Genomic DNA, 15,430 nt, shown 5'->3' with positions numbered 1-15,430 from the left:
TATACAGAAACCAATGGACACACATTAGCATGAGCTATGTCATTTTAAGATACGTAATTTACATAAATAAACTAATGTAATCAAATTTGGTAAAAAGACATCATTTCAACTGCATTTCCCATGCGCCTCAGCAATGCCGTGTTCCAGACCCCTCGGAACTCGGAAACTTAGAAATTTCCGACTTGGAAACTCATTGTGGAAAAATGAAGTTCCCACTTGGAAAGTATCAGAATCAACCAATGTATATATGAATGGACAAATCCATAGATCACGAGACACCATTCATTCCAATGCTCTTGCCACAGATTTCCTACTCGGGAACTCTGCAGGCCTCTTTCTAGAGCTCCGACTTTCCGACCTGAAGATCACTAATGTCATGATTTGACCTCGTATTTTCAGAGTTCCCAGTTGTCTTCAACGCACCATAAATCGCGCATTGAAGCCAAATAAAGTTGGTTAAGTGACGTTGCAGGCTAGCTCAGTGATGCCCCTCTCATTGAGTAATGCCGTTTTCAAAACAATTGGGAACTCAAAAAAATACGAGGTCAAATCATGACATCAGTGATCTTCAGGTCGGAAAGTCGGAGCTCTATAAAGAGGCAAGAGTTCCCTAGTTGGAATTCCGAGTTGGATGACCGTTCAAATCAATTTTCCCCAGTCGGAACTCATTTTTTCCTGAGATTCCAGTTGTTCTGAACGCGGTATTACTCAAATTGAAGGCCAGCCGCGGTAGTGCAGGCTTCCATTAGCAACTAAACTATCCTTCAAATCAAATTTTATTTGTCAGAGATAAAAGTAACAAATAATTGAAGAGCAGCCGTAAATAACAATTGCGAGGCTACTGTATACACAGGGGGTACCAGTAAAGAGTCAATGTGCAGGGGCACCGGTGTCGATGTTAATGAGGTAATATGTACAGTGAGGGAAAAAAGTATTTGATCCCCTGCTGATTTTGTACGTTTGCCCACTGACAAAGAAATGATCAGTCTATAATTTTAATGGTAGGTTTATTTGAACAGTGAGAGACAGAATAACAACAAAAAAATCCAGAAAAACTCATGTCAAAAATTTTATAAAAATGATTTGCATTTTAATGAGGGAAATAAGTATTTGACCCCCTCTCAATCAGAAAGATTTCTGGCTCCCAGGTGTCTTTTATACAGGTAACGAGCTGAGATTAGGAGCACACTCATCTGCAAACTTAATGATGGTGTTGGAGTCGTGCCTGGCCGTGCAGTCATGAGTGAACAGGGCGTAATGAGTGCGCACCCCTGAGGGGCCTACGTATTGAGGATCAGCGTGGCGGTTCTTACCTACACTTACCACCTGGGGGCGGCACCGTCAGGAAGCCCAGGATCCAGTTGTTAAGGGAGGTGGTTAGTCCCAGGGTCCTTATCTTATTGATGAGCTTTGAGGGCACTATGGTGTTGAATGCTGAACTGTAGTCAATGATTAGCATTCTCACATAGGTGTTCCTTTTGTCCAGGTGGGAAAGGGCAGTGTGGAGTGCAATAGAGATTGCAACATCTGTGGATCTGTTGGGGCGGTATGCAAATAGGAGTGGGTCTAGGGTTTCTGGGATAATGGTGTTGCTGTGAGACATGACCAGCCTTTCAAAGCACTTCATGGCTACAGACGTGAGTGCTACGGATCGGTAGTCATTTAGGCAGGTTACCTTAGTGTTCTTGGGCACAGGGACTATGGTGATCTGCTTGAAACATGTTGGTATTACAGACTCAGACAGGAAGAGGTTGAAAATGTCAGTGAAGACACTTGCCAGTTGGTCAGTGCATGCTTGGCGTACACGTCCTGGTAATCCTTCTGGCCCTGCAGCCTTGTGAATGTTGACCTGTTTAAAGGTCTTACTCACATCGACTGAAGAGAGCGTGATCATACAGTTGTCCGGAACAGCTTATGCTCTCCTACATGTTTCAGTGTTACTTGCCTCGAAGCGAGCAAGTTATTTAGCTCGTCTGGTAGGCTCATGTCACTAGGCAGCTCTCGGCTGTGCTTCCCTTTGTAGTCTGTAATAGTTTGCCCTGCCTCATCCGACGAGCGTCGGAGCCGGTGTAGTACGATTGGATCTTAGTCCTGTATTGACGCTTTGCCTGTTTGATGGTTCGTCGGAGGGCATAGCGGGATTTTTTTACAAGCTTCCGGGTTAGAGTCCTGCACCTTGAAAACGGCAGCTCTACCATTTAGCTCAGTGCGAATGTTGCCTGTAATCCATGGCTTCTGGTTGGGGAATGTACGTAGTCACTATGGGGACGACATCATTGATGCACTTATTGATGAAGCAAGTGACTGATTGGGTGTCATTGGAAGAATCCTGGAACATTTTCCAGTCTGTGCTAGCAAAACAGTCCTGTAGTTTAGCATCTGCTTCATCTGACCACTTTTTTTATAGACCGAATCACTGGTGCTTCCTGCTTTAATTTTTGCTTGTAAGCAGGAATCAGGAAGATAGAGTTATGGTCAGATTTGCCAAATGGAGGGTGAGCTTTGTACTCGTCTCTGTGTGTGGAGTAAAGGTGATCTATAGTTTTTCCCCTCTTGTTTCACATTTAACATGCTGATACAAATTAGGTAAAACTGATTACGTTTCTCTGCAGCAGTAAAGGACATGCATCTGGTGGGTTAGAAGCAATTATTTGTACGATGATTGTCGTTCTCCCCAGGAATCAACCAATAGGAAGCTCTATGCAAAAATAGTATGCACATTTTAACTCGGGGGTCTGAGTTTCCGAGCAGTGCTGCCAACTTAGTGACTTCGTTGCTATATTTCGCGAGTATTCTGACCCCTCTAACAACACATTTTTTAAAAAGCGACTAGCGACAAATCTAGCGACTTTTCTGGTGTTATTGGAGACTTTTGGAGACTCTGACATGAAAGCACGTATCGTTCTTATTCTTCTCAATGAGCAGTGGGTGCTGCCGTGGGCCCCACCCCCGTCCCAAAGCACTCACAGGCGGCCCAGTCCTCGCACAGAAGTCCCTCCCAGCTGCAGTCAGAGCAGGAGATGTTCACCCCTCCTCATCCAAACTGCAAATGAATTGCGCATGCGGGAAGCCGCCGCTGGCTGATCCCGCCCTAACTTACATAAAAAAACAATTAACCTGAATTAGGGCCAGACTAGTTACCATAATTTTCTCACATTGCCATTGACAGTTTTTTCTATTGTCTCTTTTTGGTTCATTTAGATTGTTAATGGAGATTGTATACAAAAGAATGTAAAAAATGTTATGGTTAAAAATGTTCATGTTTTACTGTGACTTGTTGTAGGCTCCTAAGTGGACCATAAGGTTAAAAACCAAACCAAATTAAGAAAAGTAAACTAAAAAACAAAAAAATGAAATAAAAACTAAAATAAAAACTAACTAACTCCGCCAGAGTGTCTCTTTAGGGTCACTTTTGCCGGTCCTAAGCCCCTCACTAGCTTTAAGCACCAGCTGTCAGAGCAGCTCACAGATCACAGATCACTGCACCTGTACATAGCCCATCTATAATTTAGCCCATACAACTACCTCTTCCCCTACTGTATTTATTTATTTTGCTCCTTTGCACCCCATTATTTCTATTTCTACTTTGCACTTTCTTCCACTGCAAATCTACCATTCCAGTGTTTTACTTGCTATATTGTATTTACTTTGCCACCATGGCCTTTTTTGCCTTTACCTCCCTTATCTCACCTCATTTGCTCACATTGTATATAGACTTCTTTTTCTACTGTATTATTGACTGTATGTTTGTTTTACTCCATGTGTAACTCTGTGTTGTTGTATGTGTCGAACTGCTTTGCTTTATCTTGGCCAGGTCGCAATTGTAAATGAGAACTTGTTCTCAACTTGCCTACCTGGTTAAATAAAGGTGAAATAAATAAAAATAAAGGCGGAGGGTTGGAATTGTGACATTAAAAAAAACAAGAATCGACAGAAGAAAGTTCATTTGTAGTTTTAAACATATTTAGGGTGTTTTGTAATCACCTTTTGTCTCTCCCACAACGTTATTCCTCTCTGCTACTGCATCCATCACAATTACATGCACATGGTCAGTTATGCAAATTAGGCGATGACGTCATGTAGCGACTTCTAGCGACTTTTAGGACAGCCAATAGCTACTTTCCTTACTGAGGAGTTGGCAACACTGTTTCCGAGTTGTCTTGAACGTGTTCAATACGTTGTGTGATGACGCGTTGGTGCTACGTGTCTAGGAAGTAATCCAGTCAACATGGCGACGCAACAAGGAGATGTTGATGAACTCTTCGATGTGAAAAATGCTTATTACATTGGCAGTTATCAACAATGTATCAATGAAGCTCAGAAAGTTAAGGTAATTATCTGCTGATAAACCGTTTGTGCAACATGGCTAATAGCTAGTCTTTCTGTAGTCTCGATGTAAAACGTTTGAACTGGCTAGCTAATCAGCTAACGTTAGTACTAGCCGCTAACGTTAACAACTCTGTTATAAAAGCAATTCAATGAATTAATAGATGATGTTAAATCAAAAACATCACCTACTTGCTATTTTCCTCTTTACAGCCATCAACACCTGAGAAGGAGGTTGAGAGAGACATGTTTCTGTACAGAGCCTATATTGCCCAGGTAACGTCATAATTGCACAGATGGCGATATATTTATTAGAACGTCAAATGACGCGAGTGTAACGTTAGTGTCACTGTGCAATAAATTACTATATTGCTTTTACTGTCTAATCTTGAACTATAACTTTATCATCTGAAGATGCCTCCATTTTAAGTGCCATTAAGACACTGCCTGTAAATATTGTATCAGTTTTCATCTCCTGTATAATTTCAGAGGAAGTATGCTGTGGTGATGGATGACATCAAGGCCAGCTCCTCGCCAGAACTCCAGGCTGTCAAGATGTTTGCTGAGTATCGTGCCAATGAGGGCAAAAGGTTTTATTCCATTAAACAGTCAATATAACAACCCACCTGTGTAATTAAAGTGAAATGCTTTTTGTCGACTCCTTTGGTGGTGTAAAAATATTGCTGTCTTTGTTGCTTGTGCAGGGATGCCATTGTGGCTGAACTTGACAAGAAGATGAGCAAGAATGTAGATGTGGCCAACACAACCTTCCTGCTCATGGCTGCGTCCATTTACTACCATGAGATGAACTCGGATGCTGCCTTGAGGACCCTGCACCAGGGAGAAAGTCTGGAGTGGTAAGGACGATCACAGGATACTATTCACGTTTGTAGCACCTGTTATTATGTGTTATGCGATATGTGAATGTCCCTCTTTTTTTTCAGCATGGCAATGACCATTCAGGTGCTGCTGAGTTTAGACCGTGTTGATTTGGCAAGGTATGTCCACTTAACACACACCATCTGATTAAGTAACTTTTTAAGTACTTTTAAGTAAATTTAGTTATAAAAGGATTCAGCAAATTGAGCATATGATTGTGTTGGTCATATATGGTGTTGTTTACCTATTTTGACACGAAGGAAAGAGCTGAAGAAGATGCAGGAGCAGGACGAGGATGCCACACTGACCCAACTGTCCACGGCTTGGGTCAACATCGCTGTTGTGAGTGTCAGCCCATAGCGAAGATCCCTACATGCTATAATGCATCATTGGAGCGGGCCTCATTGCCCCTCACCTGAAAGAAATGGGCTTTTGACAGAGCACCACTCTCAATGGAAAAGTAGTCATCAATTTAGGACTGAAGTCCACTCAATTTCTGTCTGTCTTCTGATCAACAGAAGAAGAAAAAAAAGGACTTGACTTTACCTTTTTTTTCAGGGAGGAGAGAAGCTGCAGGATGCTTACTACATCTTCCAGGAGATGTCGGATAAGTACTCCCCCACTTTGCTTCTGCTGAATGGCCAGGCTGCCTGCCATATGGCCCAGAACAAGTGGGAGGAGGCAGAGGGGGTTCTCCAGGAGGCACTAGACAAGGTCATTACTTACCTCAAATGTACTCTTATCTTAATCAACTGTAGACATATTTCAGAGATTAATTTGTAGATGTGTAGAGGGGTGTTTAAATATAGATGAACACTATTTGATAGCGTAACATTATAGGGTGTTACAGTGAAGACATTGTAATAGAACAATTTGAATTAGTTAAACCAATTAGTGGTGTCTGTCTTATCCAAACACATCAATACAAGTTTAGTATCTTCATAAGCAAAATACTTGCAATTTTAGCAATTGACCAGTAGGTGAAAGAAATACACTAGTAATGCAGTTGTATTCATATTTCAGAAAATGTGATGGAACATGTACGAATGAAGCGGGATAACGAGCGAGGTCATACAGTGCATCGAGACATTTCTGTGAGGAAAAAGAGGGTGTTTTCCAACCTCTTATAGTCTGTTTTTCCCCTAACAGGACAGCAGCCACCCTGAGACTTTGATCAACCTGATTGTGCTGACCCAGCACTTAGGCAAAGCTCCTGAGGTGAGACTTTGTATCAGTTTTGCCACAGATACTGAGAAATGTTTGTTGGACATGATCAAAGCTTTGGAATGACAAAAGGGGGTTTATTGAATTTGCAGATATCTTGCACATTAGTGTCCTTCTCCTTGAATAGCAATAAACTTCAAAGACAAAGGTCTAGGGATAAAGCCCCCCCCAAACAAATCTGCTTGTGCCAGATCGAGGTGATAGTGAGTAAATAATCAATAGAATCTTGACTATCTACAGAACGCTTTCTTCAATGGGGGTCAAAGTAATCACTGATTACCCATCAAGGTTATTTAACTCACCTGAGGTGTATATAGATAAGACCTTGTTCTAATGATTTATGATCAATGTTTTTATAGGCATGAATTTCCTTAGCATCAATCTGTTTTGTATCTGTTTGCAGGTAACCAACAGGTATCTCTCTCAACTGAAAGATGCCCATAGAGCTCACCCCTTCCTTAAAGACTACCTGACCAAGGTACGTTGATTACATTTGCCCTTGCACAGTTCTACTTCATCTTGAAACAATGCATTCTTCCTTGTTACAGCTGTTGGTCAACCTTAGCTTTCTTGGAAGTAAATTAAATTATTTGATTGGTGAGCACTGCAGCATATCTAGTCTAAGCATTTAAAACTAGTTTTGACTTTAATTTCATAGACTTCACGACACATAATTCCCCAATAAAAATGTTTTAATCAACATTGAAAATTCAGGTTGAATCATTCGTTAGACCAGTTTATTTCTGTCCACAACAGTGTTGCTAGTTAAACATTTTCTACCGTGTGTTAAATGCTTCTCCTTTTTTACCTCAGGAGAATGAATTTGACAGACTGACGATGCAGTATGCTCCCACTGCAACTGCGTGAGACAATGGAGACATCTGTTCTGACCCCAAAACATTATTAATACTGGACACACAACTGATTGCTCCATATCTTTTTGTCTATCAATATGGGAAATGCTAAACTGTATAGATTAAAATTGACATGCACGTTTAGAAATTTGAAGAATAAAAAAGATTGAATAATAATATTATTACCTTACACATATTTTCTTTATACTCACACGTACAGGTATTTGTAGTACATGAAATGTCCCTTCTGATAATGTCTCTTTGATGTTTAACATCTGCATTTCTCTCATTGAGAAATGCCTCCTGTCACTGTTTGCTTTTAGCATTCCACTAACATGTACAATAAATGTTTTATGACCCGGTTTACACCCAGTGTGTGTCAGTCAGTGGGTTAAAAATACTTGAAAGTACTACTTAAGTAGTTTTTGGGGGTGTCTGTACTGTACAACTTTTACTTCACTACATTCCTAAAGAAAATGATGTACTTTCTACTCCATGCATTTTCCCTGACACCCAAAAGTACTCGTTACATTTTGAATGCTTAGCAGGACAGGAAAATGGTCTAATCCACACACTTATCAAGTGAACATTCCTGGTCATCCCTGCGGACTCACTAAATGCCAAAATAAGGAAATGGTGCCATCTGATAAGGAATTTGAAATGATTTATACTTTCGATTCTTAAGTATATTTTAACCCAAATACTTTTAGACTTGGTAACTCAAGTAGGATTTTACTGGGTTACTTTTACTTGAGGCATTTTCTATTAAGGTATATTTACTTTTACTAAGGTATGATAATTGGGTACTTTTTCCACTGGTGTCAGTGTGAAACCAGTGGTGGAGGGTACACACAGTTGATCAATTATTATTTAGCCTAATAGTTTATCCACCTTTTGCGGAAGAATGTATAGGGAGCGTTACTTTTTTCCCGCGATCAGTCTACTCGCCTTTTCTTTTTTTAACGTTCTATTGAAATTCATGGCTTATGGCCCGACGAGACCTCGCTAGGGGTAGACAATGTTTCCCCCTTTATGTGTTTGAAATTATAGCTTTTGTAAATGAGTGGGCCATTCAATTCATGAAAACCCTGCAACGTTGCAGTTCTTGGTTCTTGACAGACTCAAACCGGTGTGTCTGGCACCCTACTACCATACCCCGTTCAAAAGCACTTAAATATTTTGTCTTGCCCATTCCATCAGAATACCACACATACACAATCCATGTCTCAAGGTTTAAAAATCCTTATTTAACCTGTCTCCTCCCCTTCATCTACACTGATTGAACATGGAGTAAATGCATTTCATAGTATTTGAATGTGTTTTCTGGAACAGTCGACATCGTGTTGATGTGCGTCGTTCTGCTGTTACATGTTGCGCTGTCGCTTTAAATTATCTCCGTTTTTTTTTAATCCCAGTCGTTGAAAGTAGTGGGCCATAATTACGTCACAGCTCCTCTGCTTTTTCTTCATTCAATTAGTTAGAATGGTTTTAGGTGCGGGTGCTGAACATTATAGTCGTGCCGGTAAAAACGTTTACTAGCAGTACTTTTAATATGGTAACCAGAGAGGTTTCAAGTGCCGTGAGGAATCATGTTCTTCATTGATTCCCATTAAAACAGCACGCATTTTTCTGTCACTTGTCAAGACGCAGCATCACAGACACCGCATCACAGACACCGCAGGACACGACTAGCAGCCGAACGACAGAGGAAGGCGAACATTTGTGAGGATATCTGGACTTTTATCGGCGTTACTGGTTATTTTCTTAGTATTAGAAATGTTTCAGGACCACTGGTTTGGTATCTGGTAGGAATAGGTTATTCTAGCTGATGAAATGACGAAGATATGTTATATAAGGCGAATAACGGAGATCAGACAGAATTTAACGTTGGCCTCACAAGAATCGCATGTGATACCTCGACTGTACCGCTCTCTAGTATGGCACAGCTTTAGTTTAGGTAGCTATCCAGATAGCTAATAATACTTACTGGATTTGCTTTTCTTGGAACACGGACGTGATTTTACAGTTACATCTAATCTCTGATAGATTCAACTAACGTTAGCTAGTTTGGTAGCCGTTTTAAATGCTGGTCTATCCGGTATTGTGCACATTTAATTTAGCGAGCTAGGCGGCCAACAAGCTAACGTTAGCTACATTTTGATGTAGTATGCGTAAAAGAAAAATTGTCAAAATTCTGCCCAATGTTTACTAGGTCATAGAATACAGTAGCTTGTAATTCTAATAATTATAGCTAGGTAATTAACGTTGGCTATTAAATAAATCCAGCCGGTTTACCCATGGTTTTTGTAGGTTTATAATCCAATCAGACATAAATTGTCTTCATGTGAAATGAGCCCACGTCCTAATTTAGAAAACAAATAATTAACATTAGGCCACTTGAGACTAGGTTAAGCTGCTTAAAGTTTGTCCGAGTTTTTAGTTTAGCTATATAACTAGCTAGATACAGTAGTTTGGAAGCGTCGGGATCTTGCCTGGCCACCTCCTGTAAGGAGAAAACACTGTCTGTGTCAGTATTCCAAATCGCCGTTTTCCGTGCCGCCACAATGGACAGTCACACCGATGATGACAGTATGAGAGTCGGGGAGGTGGAACCCATGCCTGGCTATACGGGTCTCGTAACGAGAGCGTCTACTGTGATGCTCAGTGCCTTGAGAGACTGCAGTGCGTGCGGTCTAGAGCTCTCTAAAAGGACGCTCCTGGATAACGCTTATATTACATGGACCGAAATCGGGCTTTTCTTCATGTGCGCCGTTATGTGGACGCAGATACGACGGGGACTAACAGAATGTCTGTTCAAGGTAGATACACCCACCATACTCAGCTTTCCCCTCAATTTTGCATACTATAACATTCACATACACTTTTCTCCACGAAATACATCAATTCCCTCTTTACTTCAAGAACCATGAACCTTATTCTCGTTCCCTAATTACAGGAGCCTTCTATCAGAGTTCAGCCTTCATTGGGTGTTTATAAAGGCATTCATGTCACATGTTTCATATACCTTGCAGTATTAGTGAAATAAGATAACCATTGTATTTCAATTATGATGAATTACATTTCACTTTTCAAGCCCACAACAGGTGATGTGAAACACTGGTCCGTTTCTCTCTGGTATAAAAACATAAATTATTCTCCTTGTTGAATTCAACAATTGTTGTCTACTGTACTGGAGGCTTGTCCTCCTGACAAGTTAATCATGATGCCCATCAAATTGAAGCATATGAGGAATACCTTCATTCTGAGGAAGGCCTACACGCTACACTCATATACCTTTAGTGTCTCAGTGTGTGTCGACTTGTAGTTCCCAACCAGGGGTTCTAGGAACAAGGGCTACTTGAGAACACTAATGAGACCAACATTCACTGTTATAACCAAAATCAAGATCAGATACCAGGAAACTGATTCAGCAAGACTACGGAAACCCTTCACCTCAGCTAATGACTCTGCAATAAAATATGAACTCCCAGGTTACAAAGACCAGAGCAGAGATGTGGCAAGCAAGCTTTGCTGAGGAGATTAAGGACACATACATGGAAACCACAGACCACCCTTTTTTCTAAGAGTGTAGGCTATCTAGAACCTCAAAGGGTTCTTCGGCTGTCCCCATAGGATAACCCTTTGAAGAATGCTTTTTGATCCAGGTAGAACCTTTTTGGCTTCCACGTAAAACCCTTTCCACAGAGGGTTCTATCTGGAACCCAAAAGGGTTCTATCTGGAACCCAAAAGGGTGCTATTATGGGGACAGCCGAAGAATCCCTTTGGAACTCCTTTTTCTAAGAGTGTATAGCCTCCCTAATCATTGGTGATTGACTTAAGGCCGTAGACTGATGAGGAAATGAATGCATGTGAGATCTACTACTACAGTAGCATTATCTCTCAAGCTACTGTCACAGCACTAACACAAGCGGGCTAAAACAGTGGTTTCCTGGTGCGTGTTCAAACTATCATCAAAAAAGCAATATTCAGCAATTCTAGGTTGTTTTGTCATTTATTTTCGAGTAGCCTAGTAGCTAGGGTCTCTTATTTTTTCCCCACACACATTCAGTCAGTTATCCATCAATGAATGTGTTACACACCATTAGCATATCTTTGCCTATCAATGAATGAATACATTCATAATCCTCCCAGCTTTTGGCTCCATGACAGTAGTAGGGGACTCAAAGCTCTGCTGAGAGATACACAGACTCTGACTCTCCCTCCAGGGGCATCATTTCAGCAAAACCAAGAGTATGGCAAAGTGACAGGGGAAAGGGTTTTGTATTCAGACCCCTTGACTTTTTCCACATTTTCTTACGTTACAATCTTATTCTAAAATTGATTAAATAAATGTTTTTCCTCATCAATCTGCACACAATATCCCATAATGACAGAGCAAAAACAGGTTTTTAGAAAAATGATTACTTAAAAAAATAAAAAATACCTTATTTACATAAGTATTCAGACCCTTTGCTATGAGACTCGAAATTGAGCTCAGGTGCATCCTGTTTCCAGTTTGGAAACACCAAGACTATTCCTAGAGCTGGCCACCCGGGCAAACTGAGCAATCGGGGGAGAAGAGCTTGGTCAGGGAGGTGACCGAGAACCCGATGGTCACTCTGACAGAATTCCTTTATGGAGATGGAAGAACCTTCCAGAAGGACAACCATCTCTGCAGCACTCCACCAATCAGAGTGGCCAGACAGAAGCCACTCCTCAGTAAAATACATGTGACAGGCTGCTTGGAGTTTACCAAAAGGCACCTAAAGGACTCTCACACCATGAGAAACAAGATTCTTTGATTTGATGAAACCAAGATTGAACTTGTTGGCCTGAATGCCAAGCATCACGTCTGGAGGAAACCTGGCACCATCCCTATAGTGAAGCATGGTGCTGGCAGCATCATACTGTGGGGGTGTTTTTCAGCGGCAATGACTGGGAGACTAGTCAGGATCGAGGGAAATATGAACAGAGCAAAGTACAGAGAGATCCTGGATGAAAACCTGCGCAGGACTTCAGACTGGGGTAAAGGTTCACCTTCCAACAGGACAACAGCCCTAAGCACACAGCCAAGACAACGCAGGAGTGGCTTCGGGACAAGTCTCTGAATGTCCTTGAGTGGCCCAACCAGAGCCCGGACTTGAGCCCGATCTAACATCTCTGGAGAGACCTGAAAATAGCTGTGCAGCGATGCTCCCCATCCAACCTGACAGCGCTTGAGAGGATCTGCAGAGAAGAATGGGAGAAATAGTTATGTAAATGTGATATTTCATTTTTTTATACATTTGCCAACATTTCTAAAAACCTGTTTTTGCTTTGTCATTATGGGGTATTGTGTGTAGATTGATGAGGGGAAAATATTATTTAATCAATTTTAGAATAAGGCTGTAACGTAACAAAATGTGGAAAAAGTCAAGGGATCTGAATACTTTCCGAATGCACTGTATGTCGATTATCACGTTGAAATCAATAGCTCGGTAGGGGGAGATGAGGTTGCGTGTCCTGTTCAAACTAACACAGCTCAATAACCACACAGAATATAGGAATCATTTTTACATCACTGGTTAGAGGACAGTTTGTAGAAGACATCCAGCTACATTTTGAAGTGATGCATTTTGATTCAAGTGGGTCGCCAACGTGGTAAGTGTAGCGCAACACTTTTTGGTTAATCACTTCCATCGATATCACGCTGAAATCAATAGAACAGGAGGCAAACGTTTTGGAGTGTAGCACTTCTTAAACTAACGCTATTCAAAGGCTACACGGAAACTTGAAATAACCTGGTTGTCTTTTGGAATGTTGGATGTTGATTTCGGGAGGCTGCCATCACGGGAAAGGGAACAGACCACTATTTCTGTTAGTTAACGTAAACCCAGGGATGGGCAACTTTAATGTAAAACATTGCGAGCAAAACATTTTCGTGGCCCCCCTCTTGACAGCAGAGATTTTGTAGTTTTTGTTTCAGAGTAAATTTTGTGTAATTCTATACATTTTATCTTGGGGTGTAGAGAAAATGTTGCAGTTTTAAAGCAAGTTTGCTGCAATTCTACACATTTTGCCATGGGGCGGAGAGGAAAATGAACTGTTTTACACTTAAATTTCCTGCAATTCTACACATTTTGCCAAAGGATGGAGAGAAATGGTTGCTGTTTTTGATATGATATCTGAGTGAGACTGACTAACAAAATCATTGGGGATCCCTCATCCAGTAATTTGACCATGATACGTTTAGATAGTTTAGCGGCCAGTCAATTTAGCGGCCAGTCAATTTAGCAATCTAAAAGATGTCAGCTGACATGGGCTAATTGAGTGTCTATCAGTGACTGACATAACAAGAGTAAAACTGCTGATGCACAACCAAATTTTGAAATTGCACCTTGTGTATTCTACTATTCTAACTCGCAACAGTAAGTTGAGACCCCGACTGAGTAAAAAAAGAAAAAGAAAATAGGGGTGGCCACCAGTTGCCCATCCCTGACTTAAATGAATCATGACGAGGCATAGGATATCAACAGTGTAAACAGTTGGCCGCTATTTAAGTGATAGTTTGTCAAATCCATGTATTGGTGTGTGGCCAGCGACTTTTATAGAGAGACCGCATCAAATTTGTTGTGCCATTTCATAAGTCCTGCGCATCCCAGCGTGTGACAAAATCAACAGTAACAAACCAAAGATATTGATCTATTTTAAGCAATCAGTCTTATGTCATCATGATGACTATAAACCTTTATAATAATATCACCAATTTGAGGTAAAAAGGATGTGTAATTCCACTCAATTCGTTGAGGTGAAAATGTAAGTTTGTGTAAGGTAGTAACAGAAACGGTCCAATTTCCAGGGAAATTAGTGGAATATACAATACTTTAATATGGCAAAATAATTCTACGTCAATTTAAAGTCATAGTATATGTTGCCCACTCAAACTATTTCACACTCATTTAACCATTTACAGAGTAAAAAAATGCTCTCAAACACAATTTAACCGGGTACTCTAGACGAGCCTCTCCATAGTGTCTGTGCTGGACAGTAAAATAACGTTGATTTATAAACCAATAGAACATGCAATAAATGCTGGTTCCAATGGCATGAAATTAATATAATTTGTAAGGTTTTATTTTTCACTAAGCTAGGCTACTTTGAAACAAGTTAAGACATGCTTCATAAAATGACATAAAACGTACAGGTTTTAAACAATTATGTTTATGGTTAAATAGTTTCTAAATGCTGACCGCCTCCGCTCAGATTCAAGGTGGGTGATGTGTGCAACAGGCACGGTCCTTCACTCTCAGGTCTCGTGACCATTTGATCTGCACGAACTGTGCCTGAAGTATGTCGACAGAATAAAGCCTTTCGACGTTAATGTTATTTAAACTTCATTATATTTGTCAAACATGACTATATTAAAGTTTAGGCTATATTAAAGTTTGGCAATTTTTTGTTGGCGACTCCCTCATGTCCCCATCGAGTTGGACATGAGGCTGTATGCATATCACCTACACTTTGACTTGTAGGCTTTTTTATTTACAGTGCCTTGGAAAAGTATTCATCCCCTTTGGTGTTTTTCCTATTTTGTTGCATTACAACCTGTAATATAAATTGATTTTAATTTGGATTTCATGTAATGGATATACACAAAATAGTCCAAATTGGTGAAGTGAAATGAAAAAAAGAACTTGTTTCAAAAAAATAAAAAAACTGAAAAGTGATGCGTGCATATGTATTCACCCCTTTGCTATGAAGCACCTAAATAAGATCTGGTGCAACCAATTACCTTCAGATGTTACATAATTAGTTAAATAAAGTCCACCTGTGTTCAATCTAAGTGTCACATGATCTCAGTATATATACACCTGTTCTGAAAGTCCCCAGAGTCTGCAACACTACTAAGCAAGGGGCACCACCAAGCAAGCGGCACCCTGAAGACCAAGGAGCTCTACAGATCAGGGTTGGGTTATAAAAAAATATCAGAAACTTTGAACATCTCACAGAGCACCATTAAATCCATTATTAAAAAATGGAAAGAATGTAGTACCACAACAAACCTGCCAAGAGAGGGCCGCCCACCAAAACTCACGGACCAGGCAAGGAGGGCATTAATCAAAGAGGCAACAAAGAGACCAAAGATAACCCTGAAGGAGCTGCAAAG

General features: G+C 40.6%; 2 protein-coding genes across 2 annotated transcripts in view; both read left to right on the top strand.

Annotated features, from left to right (window-relative positions):
• Positions 1–4,173: 4,173 nt before the first annotated feature.
• On the top strand, positions 4,174–7,649 carry cope (COPI coat complex subunit epsilon). Its single transcript, XM_029706728.1, has 10 exons — positions 4,174–4,330; positions 4,540–4,602; positions 4,816–4,916; positions 5,031–5,183; positions 5,271–5,324; positions 5,466–5,547; positions 5,764–5,919; positions 6,355–6,423; positions 6,833–6,907; positions 7,243–7,649. Exons 1-10 carry the CDS (start codon positions 4,229–4,231, stop codon positions 7,294–7,296), a joined length of 909 nt encoding a protein of 302 aa, XP_029562588.1. The 5' UTR covers positions 4,174–4,228; the 3' UTR covers positions 7,297–7,649.
• A 920-nt stretch (positions 7,650–8,569) lies between these two features.
• Positions 8,570–15,430, top strand: part of LOC115158140 (ceramide synthase 1) — a 43,470-nt gene continuing 36,609 nt past the window's right edge. The window contains exon 1 of the mRNA XM_029706725.1: positions 8,570–10,102. Coding sequence (XP_029562585.1) covers positions 9,848–10,102 — 255 coding nt within the window. The 5' untranslated portion in view covers positions 8,570–9,847. The remainder of the gene's footprint in view (positions 10,103–15,430) is intronic.

Source organism: Salmo trutta, chromosome 22, assembly GCF_901001165.1.
Source record: "Salmo trutta chromosome 22, fSalTru1.1, whole genome shotgun sequence".
Classification (NCBI taxonomy): domain Eukaryota; kingdom Metazoa; phylum Chordata; class Actinopteri; order Salmoniformes; family Salmonidae; genus Salmo; species Salmo trutta.
Note: the sequence above shows the minus strand (reverse complement) of the source record. Positions and strands in the feature narration are given on the sequence as shown.